This window comes from Venturia canescens, chromosome 4 (assembly GCF_019457755.1).
Source record: "Venturia canescens isolate UGA chromosome 4, ASM1945775v1, whole genome shotgun sequence".
Lineage (NCBI taxonomy): Eukaryota > Metazoa > Arthropoda > Insecta > Hymenoptera > Ichneumonidae > Venturia > Venturia canescens.
In genome coordinates this window covers 10,325,935-10,339,429 of record NC_057424.1, presented here as the reverse complement: position 1 = coordinate 10,339,429, position 13,495 = coordinate 10,325,935, and the positions used below count along the sequence as shown (strand labels likewise).

General features: G+C 40.3%; 2 protein-coding genes across 4 annotated transcripts; one reads left to right on the top strand and one right to left on the bottom strand.

Annotated features, from left to right (window-relative positions):
* Positions 1-99: 99 nt before the first annotated feature.
* Positions 100-8,401, top strand: LOC122409384 (transcription factor Sp4-like). Of its 2 annotated transcripts, none has more exons than XM_043416896.1 (8): positions 100-2,804; positions 4,122-4,469; positions 4,721-5,138; positions 5,719-5,903; positions 5,996-6,409; positions 6,565-6,808; positions 6,978-7,771; positions 7,883-8,401. In XM_043416896.1, exons 1-8 carry the CDS (start codon positions 2,772-2,774, stop codon positions 8,042-8,044), a joined length of 2,598 nt encoding a protein of 865 aa, XP_043272831.1. In that variant the 5' UTR covers positions 100-2,771; the 3' UTR covers positions 8,045-8,401. The 2 variants fall into 2 exon arrangements, with proteins under 2 accessions (XP_043272831.1, XP_043272830.1); XM_043416895.1 differs by having other exon boundaries at positions 5,692-5,903.
* Positions 8,402-8,711: 310 nt separating this feature from the next.
* Positions 8,712-13,138, bottom strand: LOC122409387 (endonuclease/exonuclease/phosphatase family domain-containing protein 1-like). 2 transcript variants are annotated; one of them, XM_043416904.1, is made up of 7 exons: positions 12,940-13,138; positions 12,294-12,535; positions 11,383-11,706; positions 10,496-10,776; positions 10,143-10,382; positions 9,713-9,962; positions 8,712-9,627 (listed from the first exon to the last, which is right to left on the bottom strand). In XM_043416904.1, exons 2-7 carry the CDS (start codon positions 12,438-12,440, stop codon positions 9,256-9,258), a joined length of 1,614 nt encoding a protein of 537 aa, XP_043272839.1. In that variant the 5' UTR covers positions 12,441-12,535; positions 12,940-13,138; the 3' UTR covers positions 8,712-9,255. The 2 variants fall into 2 exon arrangements, with proteins under 2 accessions (XP_043272839.1, XP_043272838.1); XM_043416903.1 differs by having other exon boundaries at positions 11,383-11,724; positions 12,940-13,136.
* Positions 13,139-13,495: the final 357 nt, after the last annotated feature.

Genomic DNA, 13,495 nt, shown 5'->3' with positions numbered 1-13,495 from the left:
GTTTAATTCATTTCAACGAGTAGTCGAATTTAAAACACAAAATAATGCTTCGGAATTCAACAATATGTAAATCCCCTCACAAATCCTTTTTCCAGGAGACGAAATAACATTTCACGTACTTTTGTCGAACGTTTTTGATTTTTTTGACGTTTTAAGATAAGTGGCTGATATCTTTCGGAAATTCGTGTGTTGTGGGGAAGATTTTTACCGGTACAATTTTTTGACCGACCGAGTCGAGCCGGCAGTAAATATAAAGATATAGTGAAGCACAATAATTCGGGTATCCGTTAAAATTCCTAGAGTTTTCATTTTGAATACGAAATTTCGTATACTATCGGTGGGCCACATTTTCAATCCTAATAAAAAGGCTCCGGGTCACTTTGGAGGACCGTGTTGGTCAAGCGTGTTCCACGCCAATGCACATCGACCTTGGAAGTCTTCAAAATCTTGGGTAAAAAGTACTTTTCGAATTCGAGCGTTCTCCGGATTAAGTTTGATGCGTCCCAAAAGTCGATGTGACAAAAAAATCATCAATAAATCCATCGGTCGTTTCGTTATTCGTGAAAATTTGTGAAAAACTTGATATTGGAATTTTGGGCTGAAGTCCTAACGTTGAGAATCGAGAAGTGAATAGCGAGTTTTAAAACTTTTCGGAAGCCTGCAGCGAAAATTTCGTGTACAGAATGCCTGTTCTACAGATGGTACGAAGCGGCGGGTCGCACACATAAAATCCTCAAACAAAGTCGACCCTCGAAGGGGCGTTGGCGAGCGGCTCCTCCCCCCTTTTTGGGTAAAGCGAGTCGTCCAAGCCTGCAGCAACGGTAGTTATATATATATTTTTTTTCGTGGAGTTTGGGCGGCCGGCTATAGCAGCATCTGCTGCTAGGCCGATGAATCAAACATCCAGCGGGGAGCGCGCATAGGGGCTCGAAATCGAAAATACGATATTGAGGAAATATCAAGACCCAGCAGTGTTTTGTTTCGAGGGACGCGCATCGCTTCTCCACAGTGTAGCATCAAACATCACTTATATATATGTATATAGCCGTAGAAAGGTTAGATATTATATATAATATATAGGAAAGTAGGAGAAGGGTAGATTAGGGGGTTCTCTCGTTCAACGGGGTGGGCGGCTAGGTCGAGAGCAGCCCCCGCGTACGCCCCTGCTAAACCGAGGCCGGGCCGCGGTAACAGGGAGCGACCAATGGTAGAGGACATGCAGCTTGACGATTATCCTCCGCGAGGTTGAGCATCGGTAAAGGGGGGTTTGGGGAAGAAGGGAACGCGTTCAGTGGCGTCGCGCGCACCGCCCCACTACGAGCAATCAGTTGGCTACGAGCTAGTCTACAAGTACGTTTTACGAGCTCTCGATTCAGCCGTGTTCCGTGTATATACCAGTATATACGTATACTTGTAAAGGAAAGAGCCTATATATATACGTGGAGTTATATGTGTGGTGGTACAGAGCGAAAAGGCATTACAGGCGGACCTTGAGAGCCCCCGAAGAGTGCGCGATATCCGTGTATACGCCTCGCGGACGCCTATCTACGGTTCGAGTGGAATTTTGACACACGGTGGGAAATCTCGCCTCTTCCGCGCGCTATCTTCCTCGCGTTCTCGCCCCGCGCGCGCCCCGTTCGTCGCTTCTTTCGCCCAACTGGGCGTGTGTTTGCGCTTTCGCCGCGATCTTCCTACCAAACTTCTATCGGCCCCGGCTCTCTTTTATCACGGCCAACTCACCGCACTCCTTTTTTCCTTTGTTATTATTCAAACGTACACACACGGAAATAAAATAAGGAGGGAATCTTACAAGACAGAAACGAAAATTAAAAAAAGTTCACTTTACTGAGAAGCATTTTTGTAGTTATTGTACCAGCATACTCGAGCAACGCTCTGAACTGTCTTTACTGCTGACGAAAGCACTGGAGTGGGAGAAGACACTGCAGCGTGTTTCTCTAAACGTGAGAGAGAAATAAAGAGAACGAAAGTGCGGTGTGCGTGTTTATTCAACGTGTGCGCCAGATCAAATTTAAGTGAATATTCGTAACGATCAAGCATACAATTTATACGATAAACTTGAAGTCAATGTATACGCTCGCACACATATATAATATGCACATATATACCGCATCGATCGAAAAACGAAAGGACTGTGGACGTGAATAAAAGCCGTCGTATACCATCGAATAAAAACGTATATAACACGTGAAACCTCAGTGCGCGGGCGTGAGATCTCCTATCATATATACTACACACCACAAATCGTGAATCCAAATATATGTACGTGTACATTGCACGTATGTATACTTTTCGAGTACACATACAGTGAAAACACGCTCGGCTGCGTGCAAAGCCAACTCTCTCTCGCGCCCGCGCGTCCTTGTTTCCATCGTTTCTCGTCTCCGACGAAGAGCGAATGTTTCGAGACGTTCTTCGGGAAAGACGCGTACAGTAAACCGCTTGGTGGAATATATACAGATATATACGATACGACGGAGTGTAAACGGTCCCGCTTGAACGATGTTACGAGGCCGTTTGGACATTGCCGTTGCCAACAAAACGTGAAGTGGTAACAAATAACGGAGTATAAAAAGATAGAAACGAATTGTTTTTTTTTACTGAAAATATTCGGGTAGCGTAAAGTTACGCCTGTCGGACGAGACGAGCGGGGGAGAGAGTTGTTATTTCAGGGACCACACGACGAGCGAGTGAAACGGAGGAGAGCTCTCGATCGCACTAGGAAAAAAGCGTAGGCGAATCAGCTCTGGGCTATGGCTGATACGAAGATCCTCCAAGAACCCAAGGTACAGTAAAAATTGTATTTTTATGAGTCCAAAGCAACCACCGGAAGCGTGAACCGCATTTTTGCGTTCAACGTTGTTTCGCGGCGCTCCGAGAATCACTAAAATCTCAGAGACGAGCTCAGAGAAGTTTTAGCTTAAGTTCACACACAAAACGCGCCAAGCCACACAATTTGCGTTGAAAAATAGGAGGGGAAGCATGTTTCTCGTGTTTCCAGCACAAGGAGGAATCCTGACAAGGTGTGCTAAAGGGTAAGATTCCAGAGGGGGATACAGAAATCGTGGAAAAAGAGAGATAGGATAGTAAGCACGTGTTTGTACGGTTACAACGTGCTCGCGTTAGGTGGAGTCTCCGAAGCATCAAAGTGGGTGGAGGCTGAACCAAGGGATACGACCCTGTGTGTATGTGTGCTCGTGAGCGAGAAAGAGAAACCCGACGCGCGGTTATATCGGGCTCGAGGAGGCCGCGTGAGCCACACGAGTGGGCGGGTGTGGCGATGTCGTTCTATCGCGTTTGTACATTCTCTCGCTCTTTCTCTCCGCTTCAGAGTTCGCCCCATGGCCTGTTACGCGCTCACGAGACTGTCCGCGCATCCTCTCTAAACTCTAACCTATAGACTTCAAATGCATGTATTTATATACAAATATATGTTCCCCTTTCGTTTCAACACTTTTTTAACATAAAGGCGTAGCTTTTCTCAATTTACCCTTCTAATTGTATTTTCCCACTCCCTTCTGGCTTTTAACTTTCCAATCTATTTATACTCACACGCCATCTCATGGGCTCACGGCGAAAACTCCGCGGGTGGGGCTCGGCTCTCAGGGGCGTAGGAGGCGGTTCTCTTCTTGGGTCCTCGAGGCTGGGCCTCTGTTCTCTAACGCGCGAAAATCTCTTTTCCACGTGACATTGGAACTATCCTATTCTCAATTCTCATCGACTGTCGACGTCGAATTTTACTTACATGACTTTTATGGTTGAAAAACATTCAGTTTTTCTTTTCTTTTGTTACTTTTATTTTGTATTTAATAAAGATGATTTTCAACACTGATTTTAATGAGTTAGAAAAATAATCGTCTGTAGATGCTAGTTATTGTAAATATTAAGGTGCGATCGCATACTCAATTTTGAGTTTTTAAGCAATTTTTCTACTTAACGACACGGGAGTCAGGTACTTACTGTGCATAAACTAAGTTCAATTAAATAGAAAATTGGAAGGAAATCGTTAGTTAATATTTTTTTTTTCCATATAGCCACTTTTCACTTATTTATTCATTAAATTCAACAAGTTCCATTGACTAAAAGAAATGTTTGAATTGTAGCAAGAGATAGAGGATCCCCACGAACAATTACAAAATCAGTCTCAAGTTCAAGAGGAACAACAACAGCAACAACTGGAGCAACAACAAATAGCTCAACCACAAATTCGCTTTGTGAGCGCCAATGTGTTGCAACAATTGCAACAACAACAGGCCCAACAACAACAACAGCATCAACAACATCAGCACGATGTTCAACAACAGCAAATTCACCAACATCAACAACCTCAAGTTATCACACTTCAGCAATTACAAAATTTTATGCCGCTCCAAGCAACTCAACAACATCAACACGATCAACAAAGAACCCAGACTATTTCCGTTCAGGCGTTACAACAACAATTTCTGCAGGTGAAAAAAATTATTCCTTTATCCGTTGTAAAACATTTAGATTTACATCAAATTTTGAACAATAAATCTGCATAGCTGATAATTGAACGAGTTGAAACTTATTAACTCAATTTATAGTGAAAAAAGATTCTTCGAGCGGTATTCTCAATATGTTGTGAACAACTTCTGTATCCCATTTCAATATTTGGCATGAAATAAGTATGAATAAATATAGTAGAAGTAAAGTAGTGAAAAATAAATGAAAATTTCAGGGCGCCCAGTTGATCAGTAATCAGGCAGTACTGCAGCAGCAGCAACAACAACAGCAGCAGCAGCAACAGCAACAACAACAGCAACAGAATCAACAACAACAACAGGTTCAGCAACAAGCCCAGCAACAACAACCGCAGCAACAGCAGCTTAGTTACAGTGTCATACCGCAAATGCAAACAGTTAATATCGATGGACAGGAGGCCCTTTTTATACCGTCGTCGGCGATGTCAACCACCGGTACGCAGCACCAACCTCAACCAGCGATGCAATTCACTGCTGCGGGTGGTCAACAAGTTCAACTTTCAAATGGTCAAACAATCATCACACCCCATCCGGTCAGTCTCATAAGAGCGCCACATGTATTTCCAACTTCAATCATTCAAAGCATCGGTGGCCAAACGGTTCAATTACCAACAGGTATTAATTGATTGTTTTCTGTTTTTACATACTTCTTTTTCCATTAATCTCGCTTCCACGCAATTATTCATTCGTGAATGTTACGCATTTTTCATCGTGCTATAACTCGCTAGTTTTGCAATCTAATAATTTGGTGTGTGATATTTTGCGCTTAAAAATGAATTATTTTAAATATTGAGTTGTTCTTATTCTGGATTCTAATTCCTACGCTTCCAATGGGCGTAGATTCAATTGAGACGCTGGATCTTCGGAGGAATCTTTCGGTTGAATTTATACATTTATAAATAATATCCTAAGGAACATCTTTCAATAATCTCAAATAACACTCCAAATGACAACCATTTTAATAGTTTTCCGCTTCTTTTAAACTGGGTTTAACTCTATTGAGCCGGTTTTCTTGAATCGTCGAATCTATTGTAGTATTTTTCGATTAGATTTCGAGAAAATTAAATTGCACAATAACTACTTAGAATCTGCAAAACTTTTAATGCCACCGCTTTCACCGATTAACCACTGCCTTCTTTTACGCCTGAAATCGAAAACGAACGGGCAGATTCCAAGGCTACCCTCGATGTTTCAGGTCAGAGTGTACAGGTGAGGCCGTTGCAATTTCCAATGCAACATGTGCAGCAAACTGTGCCGGTTCAGGTACCGGTGAACGCTGGAAACGGTCAGACCGTTTACCAAACCGTACACTTTCCCATTCAAGCCTTATCCAATGTTTTTAATATGGGTGCGACACAAATGATACCGCAGATAACACAAGTAAGGGCTGCAACGATTCGTCTATGAATAATTTTGTATTCACAAAGAAACAACAATGTAATAAACTTTCTTTATTTTCTCCACTGTTTCAGCAAATGCCACAAATGGCTCAGATCATAACTCCCAATGGTCAAATACAACAGGTACAAATAGCCAATTTACCGCAGTTGCAAGGTTTGCAGGGCCAACAGGTTGCGCAACACGTTGCGCAACAGGTCGCCCAACAACAAGCGCAACAACAAGTTGTGCAGCAAGTTGCCGCCCAGCACCAATCACAGCAACAGGTCGTTCAACAACAGCAGCAACAAGTTACTGATGCTCAGGTACAACAACAACAACAGGTTCAACAAGTCGTACAACAAGTTATACAACAGCAGCAGCAACAGCAGCAACAACAACAACAACAGCAGCAGCAACAAGTTCAGGCCCAACAGGTTGTTGCTTCGACACCAACGTCCAGCACGACTTGGACAACGAGTGTCGCTGGGCCTGGTGGAAATGTTCAGGTACAAAAGAAAATTTCGTGAAAACAATAACCACCACGAATTTGCTCCCTGTAACTCGCTGTTCACATACTGGGTTGTTCTGATACGAACACACTTTTCTATGTGAAATATTCCTGTTTCACAATCATCACTACTGCAATCCGTAATTTTATTAGGTCGTGGGCATTGGTTCACTCGGAAGACCCGTTGGAGCTGGTGGCGCTGGCGGAGCCGTTCTTACCACAAAAGACGGTCAGAAAATCGACGTTCAAACCCTGTCCGCTCTCACTAGACCTTCGGAGGAAGGAGGCGACATAAAACTTACTAGTATAGACGCGAGTCAACTGGCCAGTGGTCAAGTCATTCACATACCCGCTGCTCAGTCGCAACAGCAGACGATACAACCCATCACCATCACAGGTAAATAAACCTTTGTTCCAATTGACAAATTGTATTCAACCTTTCTCGTAGGAAATCGGGTCCCCGTGTAAATAGCAATGAAAAGTCGGAATAATTTTAAAAATTGAAGTTTTTATAATCAAGATTTGTCGTTTGAAAAAGATTTTCTTCAATTTCAAACCTCTTCCAGGTGCTCAAGGTCAACAGCTGACTCTCATACCAGCTTCAGCATTGGCGAACATAACAGCTCAACAGGGTGGAATGATGAGAGGGATAAATGTGGGAAACGGTGGTATAATGCAGCTCCAACCGGCGAACGCGATGAACACAACGAACGGATTTCTCCAATCGATTCCCGTACAAAATATTCCAGGCTTGGGTAACGTCCAAGTGATACCGGCGAGTGCATTACAGCCAGCAGTCCAAACAATGCCGGCAGCGAGCGCAAGTACACCCGGAGCGCCAATCGTCGCTTCGCCAAACGTCCACATAGATTCCGTAGATTCACCAAAATGGCAAATTCTACAAACAATACAATCGAACGGTGGATTATCGAGTAGTACACCAACGCCTCAACAGCATCAACATCAATCTCCCTCAACTCCGAGCGCTAGCGGCGAGCCTGACACGAGTAAACAACATCGACGTCGCGTCGCTTGTACCTGTCCCAATTGCGGCGAAGGCGATCGTAATCGCGATCTCAGCCGCAAGAGGCAACACGTTTGTCACATCGCTGGATGTAACAAAGTCTATGGAAAAACGAGCCACTTGAGAGCCCATCTTAGATGGCACACTGGAGAACGACCTTTCGTTTGCAGTTGGATATTTTGCGGCAAAAAATTCACGAGATCGGACGAACTTCAGCGACACAGAAGAACTCACACCGGAGAAAAGAGGTTTCAGTGTCCTGAATGCACGAAAAAATTCATGCGATCCGATCATCTTACAAAACACATCAAAACTCACACTAAAATTCGCAGTACGGTAAGTCTTTCGAACCAACACTTTTCTATTTTTTCGCTACTCAATGGTTTCTTAGATGTCGAAATCTTGAAAATTACTAATGCGTCAAAACGTTTTTATAAATTATTATAGGAAGCCGCAACTTCAACGCAAGAAGGCTCCTCCGATAGTCAATCCTCCAGTGAAAAAATCATCATAGCTATACACAAAGAATCCGACAATTCGGAAATGGTGATTCCCGAAGAAATGGATGCGATCGAGGGCCCCACTGCAACTCTCGTTCCTAACGATTAATCTTAGAAACGTCGAATGCTGTCAATCTATGTAACATAATAGAACAAAGGACTTATTGTTGATGCGCAACAGTGAAGTATAACTTACTCACTTGAATGTATACCGCAAAGTTGTTCACCACGGATTATACGAACTGCGATATGTGTTACGCGCACGATAAATTTTACATCTAATCATGATTATTGATAAATATCTCGAAAATTTTCGCGAATTAGTTTGTGTCGAATGTATCTATATTTTTTTATCAACCGTATGTAAAAATGTATATATTGTATATGATGTAAAAAAAACTTTTATAGAAAAAAAATTTTACACTTGAACGTTTTTGAACGTTACAATAAAAGTATGTGATCATTATATGATGAAGAAAAACTCGAGGAGGGAAATCTTACCCACGTTTTCTAAGAAACAGGATAATTTGGAATTCCACTCTCACAAAATATCATCTAATCGCCCATTCGAAAATTGAAACATTATGAAATGCAATTCAAGTACGCACACTCCCTAAACAAAGTTAAAAATTATTGTCAGATTCACATTTTCAGATGCCACTGGAGAGTTACTGCATGAAGGATCTGATGATATCCATCGGTCGAATAGAAAATAAAAAGAATGAGGTTCAGCTTGAAAAAATGGAAAGAAAGAAGAAAAAGCGAGAAACGTGAACTACGCAAAATATTTCATTATATTTAACGTTATTATGCACTGGATACATTCACGATGCGACATGCCAGCACCGCATCGTTTATTACAAATGGAAGTAGTCAGTCTTGTTCCTTCTACAAAGGATTCTGTTCCAAGATATTTGTATACATCGTCGTCGTTAAATAATATGTATAAGACAAATGGGACTGTAATTACATAGTTAATCTCCGTGTGAACGGTGGATTTCTGACATTATGTACATTACACGATCAATTCGTTTTATATATTAAATCTTCATTGATTCATCATCTTTTGGATGCACGCGTAACTCTAAATTTAATTGTATATTACAGAGAGAAGTCTGTTAATTTCAAGAAGAAAATGGATTTTCAACGCAATCCCGTGGAAGAAAATAACAAACAAACGATAGAGCACACACTTGCAAACCAAAAAATATTGCTTAGAATCAAGCGTGCAAAAATTCTTGATTATGTTTGACATTTCGTTGTTCTTTGCACGCGTCACATGATTGCTTATTTAATTCGGTACTAAGTTGAGAGCATCCGTCAAGCTTCGATCGGTTCAGTGAATATTTCGCACCAGATTGGGCAGTGATTTGAGGCAGGACCGCCCCATCGCCAACCGTATGGAATTCCCAAATGTGTGAGCCCCAGTCTCACCACTCGAGCTAAATCGGTATTGAACAACTTCTTTGAGCCTTTTCCCCAAATAATCTTATCTTTGTAGATAAATTTCTCTGAATACACAGCGGTATTGCTCTCCTTAAGTGCCTCGTTGTAACTGTTCGAAGTATCGTCGGCAAGCGTAAAGTCACCAAGAAATATCGCATTTTTCGTATCCGTAAAACGTTCGATTATTCTGTTATCTTCCATATCGTGCACGTGTACATTAATCAGGGTCAGATCAACTTTGTTCACCTGAAATCGATCCGCATAGGAAAAGTTACGAAAATTCATTTTTTTTTCTCCTTACTCAAATTAATTGCTTTTCGAGAGTACTTACGTGGAAGATGCAAGAGGCAAGAACCGGTAACAACACCGTCGTCGCAGGTGGTTGTTCTTTCAGTGTTATACACTTATCTGGATTCGAATCCCACAACACAGCTAAACCTGCGCCCAAATGTATCGATCGCCACGAACGTTGATTTTCTCGCCAATCACGAACACGTTTTAAACTAGGAGTGTTCAATTCCCTCGTCAATTTATCCAAAGCTTCTGGACTTTTTACCTCCTGGAGGGCTAATAAGGCCAGTCTGAAGACGAATCGACAATTCATTAACGCATTTCTCAATCGATCATTCATCGGGAATGTGTCACGAATATTTTTCAGTATAAAATTCGATTCAATCAGAATTTCTTAGCAACTCTTTTCGAATCAAAATTTTGGCTCCGATCACATGCAAAACATCGTTCAAAATCCAAAAAGCACTCACCGATTTTCCAAAATAGTTCGGCAAATAACTTCCATGACACCGGGATTACCAGCTTTGTCACTATTGAAACCAGTCAAGTTCCACGTCGCAATTCTTATCGATGACCTATAGAATGTTTCGTTCGAGAATTCCGGATAAACGCTCGGACGTGGGCTTGCGACACTGAGCAACTCCCAAATCTCATCTTCGGATATGCCAGCATTGAATTCGACACTTCTCTTGTCTTCGTCATTGCGATAACTATAACCAACGATTTTGTTAGAAAATTTGATAGAATTGGAATTTAATTAACCAAAGTCAAAGAAAATGTAATTTTGTAGTAAATGTACTTTCAAATATTAATAGATTTTTACATTTCCGCGAGTGACGTCTTATTCCGATTAATTTGAGGTGTCTGTCTCGATGTATTATTGACTTTAGGAGTACTGGAAGCCTGCGGTCCGTTCCACGGTAGCAAGCTGCTTCCATTACTCGGTGTTGGAGTTACCGAACCATTCGATATCCCGTTTATTTTCAGGTACGGCTTGATCATAGCGAAACGATGCTTTCCCATACCCCCTAATTTGGCCAGCTCGTCTAACGAGCGATAAGGTCCGTGTTTCAACCGTCTCTCAACGATTTTCGATGCTAATTCCTGTGGGCACAATAAAATACGTTGAAGAATTCTTTTTTCTTTTAAAAAACTTATGTAACGAATGTCAATTGATAAAATGAGCTTTTTATCAAATTAAATTATAATTAAAACAAAAAGAATCGAGCAAATTACTGTACAATTATTATTGGGTCTTGAACAAAATCACAGCATGTCAATCATATCTCTTTACTGGTGAAAAAAAAATGCTTGCACGGCCAACTTTGATTGTCGAGTAGTTTCTGGATTTGGAGGGAAGAGATGGACTCTTGTAATTTGTTTACAGGATGCTGGAACCTTTGGAATAAAGGATCACTTATTAAAGTATTTGAGTAAATAATAAAAAAGCAAAACTACCAAGAAAATAGTTAACGAGAAAATTTTTGTAATAAAACAACGATGATCCAGCGGAACGTGAAGGCAAAAATGAATAATTCAATAAAGTTGTGCAATTTATCAAAATTCATGTGGAATGTCTGATTTAGAAATAGCAGTTCATTTTTTTTTTTTACATGTTAGAGTTAATAATTTTCGTAGTGCTTATTTCTATTTTTTTTTTGAGTTTGATATACAATTGTAATAAAAATATCATTTCAACTGCTCGCTCACCTGATTAACACCTGGAACTCCTTGAAGGGCAAATATACTGGCACCATTAACGTCAACGATATTCTCGCTGTTACCTACTGAATCCATACTAATGGACGCTCTGGATGAAGTGCCGCTGGCACTTGTGGAAGGAACATAAACCTCGAGCTTAAAAAGCTCAAGTTTGTGAGCACCAACTCCTGACACAAGAGCAAGATCTTCGACTCTATTGAAACGTCCTATCATTTGTCTATGACTAACTATGTTAGATGCCAAATTTCGACTTATTCCAGGTAGAGTCATTAATTCCTCTTCCGTTGCTATATTCACGTTCAACTGTTCTATCTGGTAACAATGCGAAGACTTTATCACCACGTGTAATGTACTTCCATACTATGAAAAATAATATTCATGGGGACTAGATCAAAATTTCATATAACTCTATTGTCATTAGAATCCTGGACAATCTGAATGTAAATCGTCGAGTCTTTAATCAGGTATGCATGAAAGGAAATTTTATCAATGGAAATTCATTTTTTTCATTATTAACGACCTCAAATATTAATTTTAGACTATTGGAAAAAAAAGATAAAAATGAAAAATCACTTACCAAAAGCAATATTTTCAAGATTTTTCTTCTCTTTATCAAATAAATTTTGTCACTTCAATAATTTGCAACTTGTATCGAGATGAAATTTAAAGTAAATTGAATTTCTCCCATATATATCTAAGACAGGCCAACAAAGTCGTAATAAAAATGTTCCAAATATTTGAAAAAATCCTTAAAAATACTAGTTTGGAGAAAGTTATTCTCATTTAAAGTTCAAAATTTAATTGATTCAAGCAAGTATTTGCCAAAATTCAGACAATTGTAGACAATTATGATTCAACTTTGCCAGTCCCCATGTTTTGTACTATTATAGTAAGAATACCTTGAGTGTCTCATCAGGAAAGGAAAAAGTATGTGAAAGATTTTTGGAGTTGTTGCACTTTCTTTTACCCATACTGGAAAAGGTTATTTGTTTCAAGCTGGGGCGTCTAGTACGGTGGCCGGAATGTGAACTGGCAGACTGTCCCATTTTACAAGCGTTCCAAGGTTTTCCTCAGGAGTATGCGTTGTGCTATCAAGCGCCAATTGGAGTGGTTTGATTCTGGAAGTCATCTATGGACTTTGCTGAAAGAGAAGACTTCAATTAAATGACACATTAAGTATTTTTCCACTGATATTCAGAGATAGAACACGTTTGACACAGTTCAGAAAAAATGCAGTCTCAGCATAAAATTAATATAATGAGGTAATTATTTTTCAGAGAGAGCAAGTGAAGAAAAATTCAAAAGACGAAAAAAAGCAAAAAATGAAGTTATTACAGACTATAGATGACAAAAGTATTCATTATACTTGAATGTGCCAATCGTACTATATCTCCTGAGATCAAAGTGCAAGGTTACTATATCGAAGTTCTTCCGTCAGACTAGTGTAAATAAGCGTAAATGCTGTGAATCGATCAAATTAATTGATAAAACGTCACAAAAACCCGAATAAACGGCGCGATTATGGATAAAAGATTTAACACTCACTCGATTCTATCATTTGTTCAGTCATCTTATTCACGTGTGATTGCGCAAAGTTCGTCAAGTCTCGCTGGAATGCTGGATTAGGGCCTTGGTCACACGAATTAGAAATAAAACTATCGAATCTTATATGGCTAGGACTAACAACGGCCGTCGATTGTTTTGGTTCGACATAACCTTGCGAAATCTGGGTAACACACGCGACATCTGTTAATTTTGTCACGTAACATGAATTTTTTCTCGTTTTTATTTTCCTTTTCATATCAACTGAAAAAAAAGCTCTCGAAACATTGCGGGACGTAAGCTGCTGTATATATGTTTATATATGTTAAACGCAAAATAAAGTATATTTTTTAAATTTATTGGTTTGATTGAAAAATATTCCCTTAGCTTTAAACATTTTGTTGCAAATAGACCAAATCCGGTAGTTTTACGGGTTTCTATTTTTTAACTAAAAGCCTGAAAGCTATATACTCCGAATGTAACGAATTTGGTACCACGGATGGTTCATAATGTGCGCGGGCTGTGTGGCGTCTCTCAACACACAGCTCCTGACTTACCA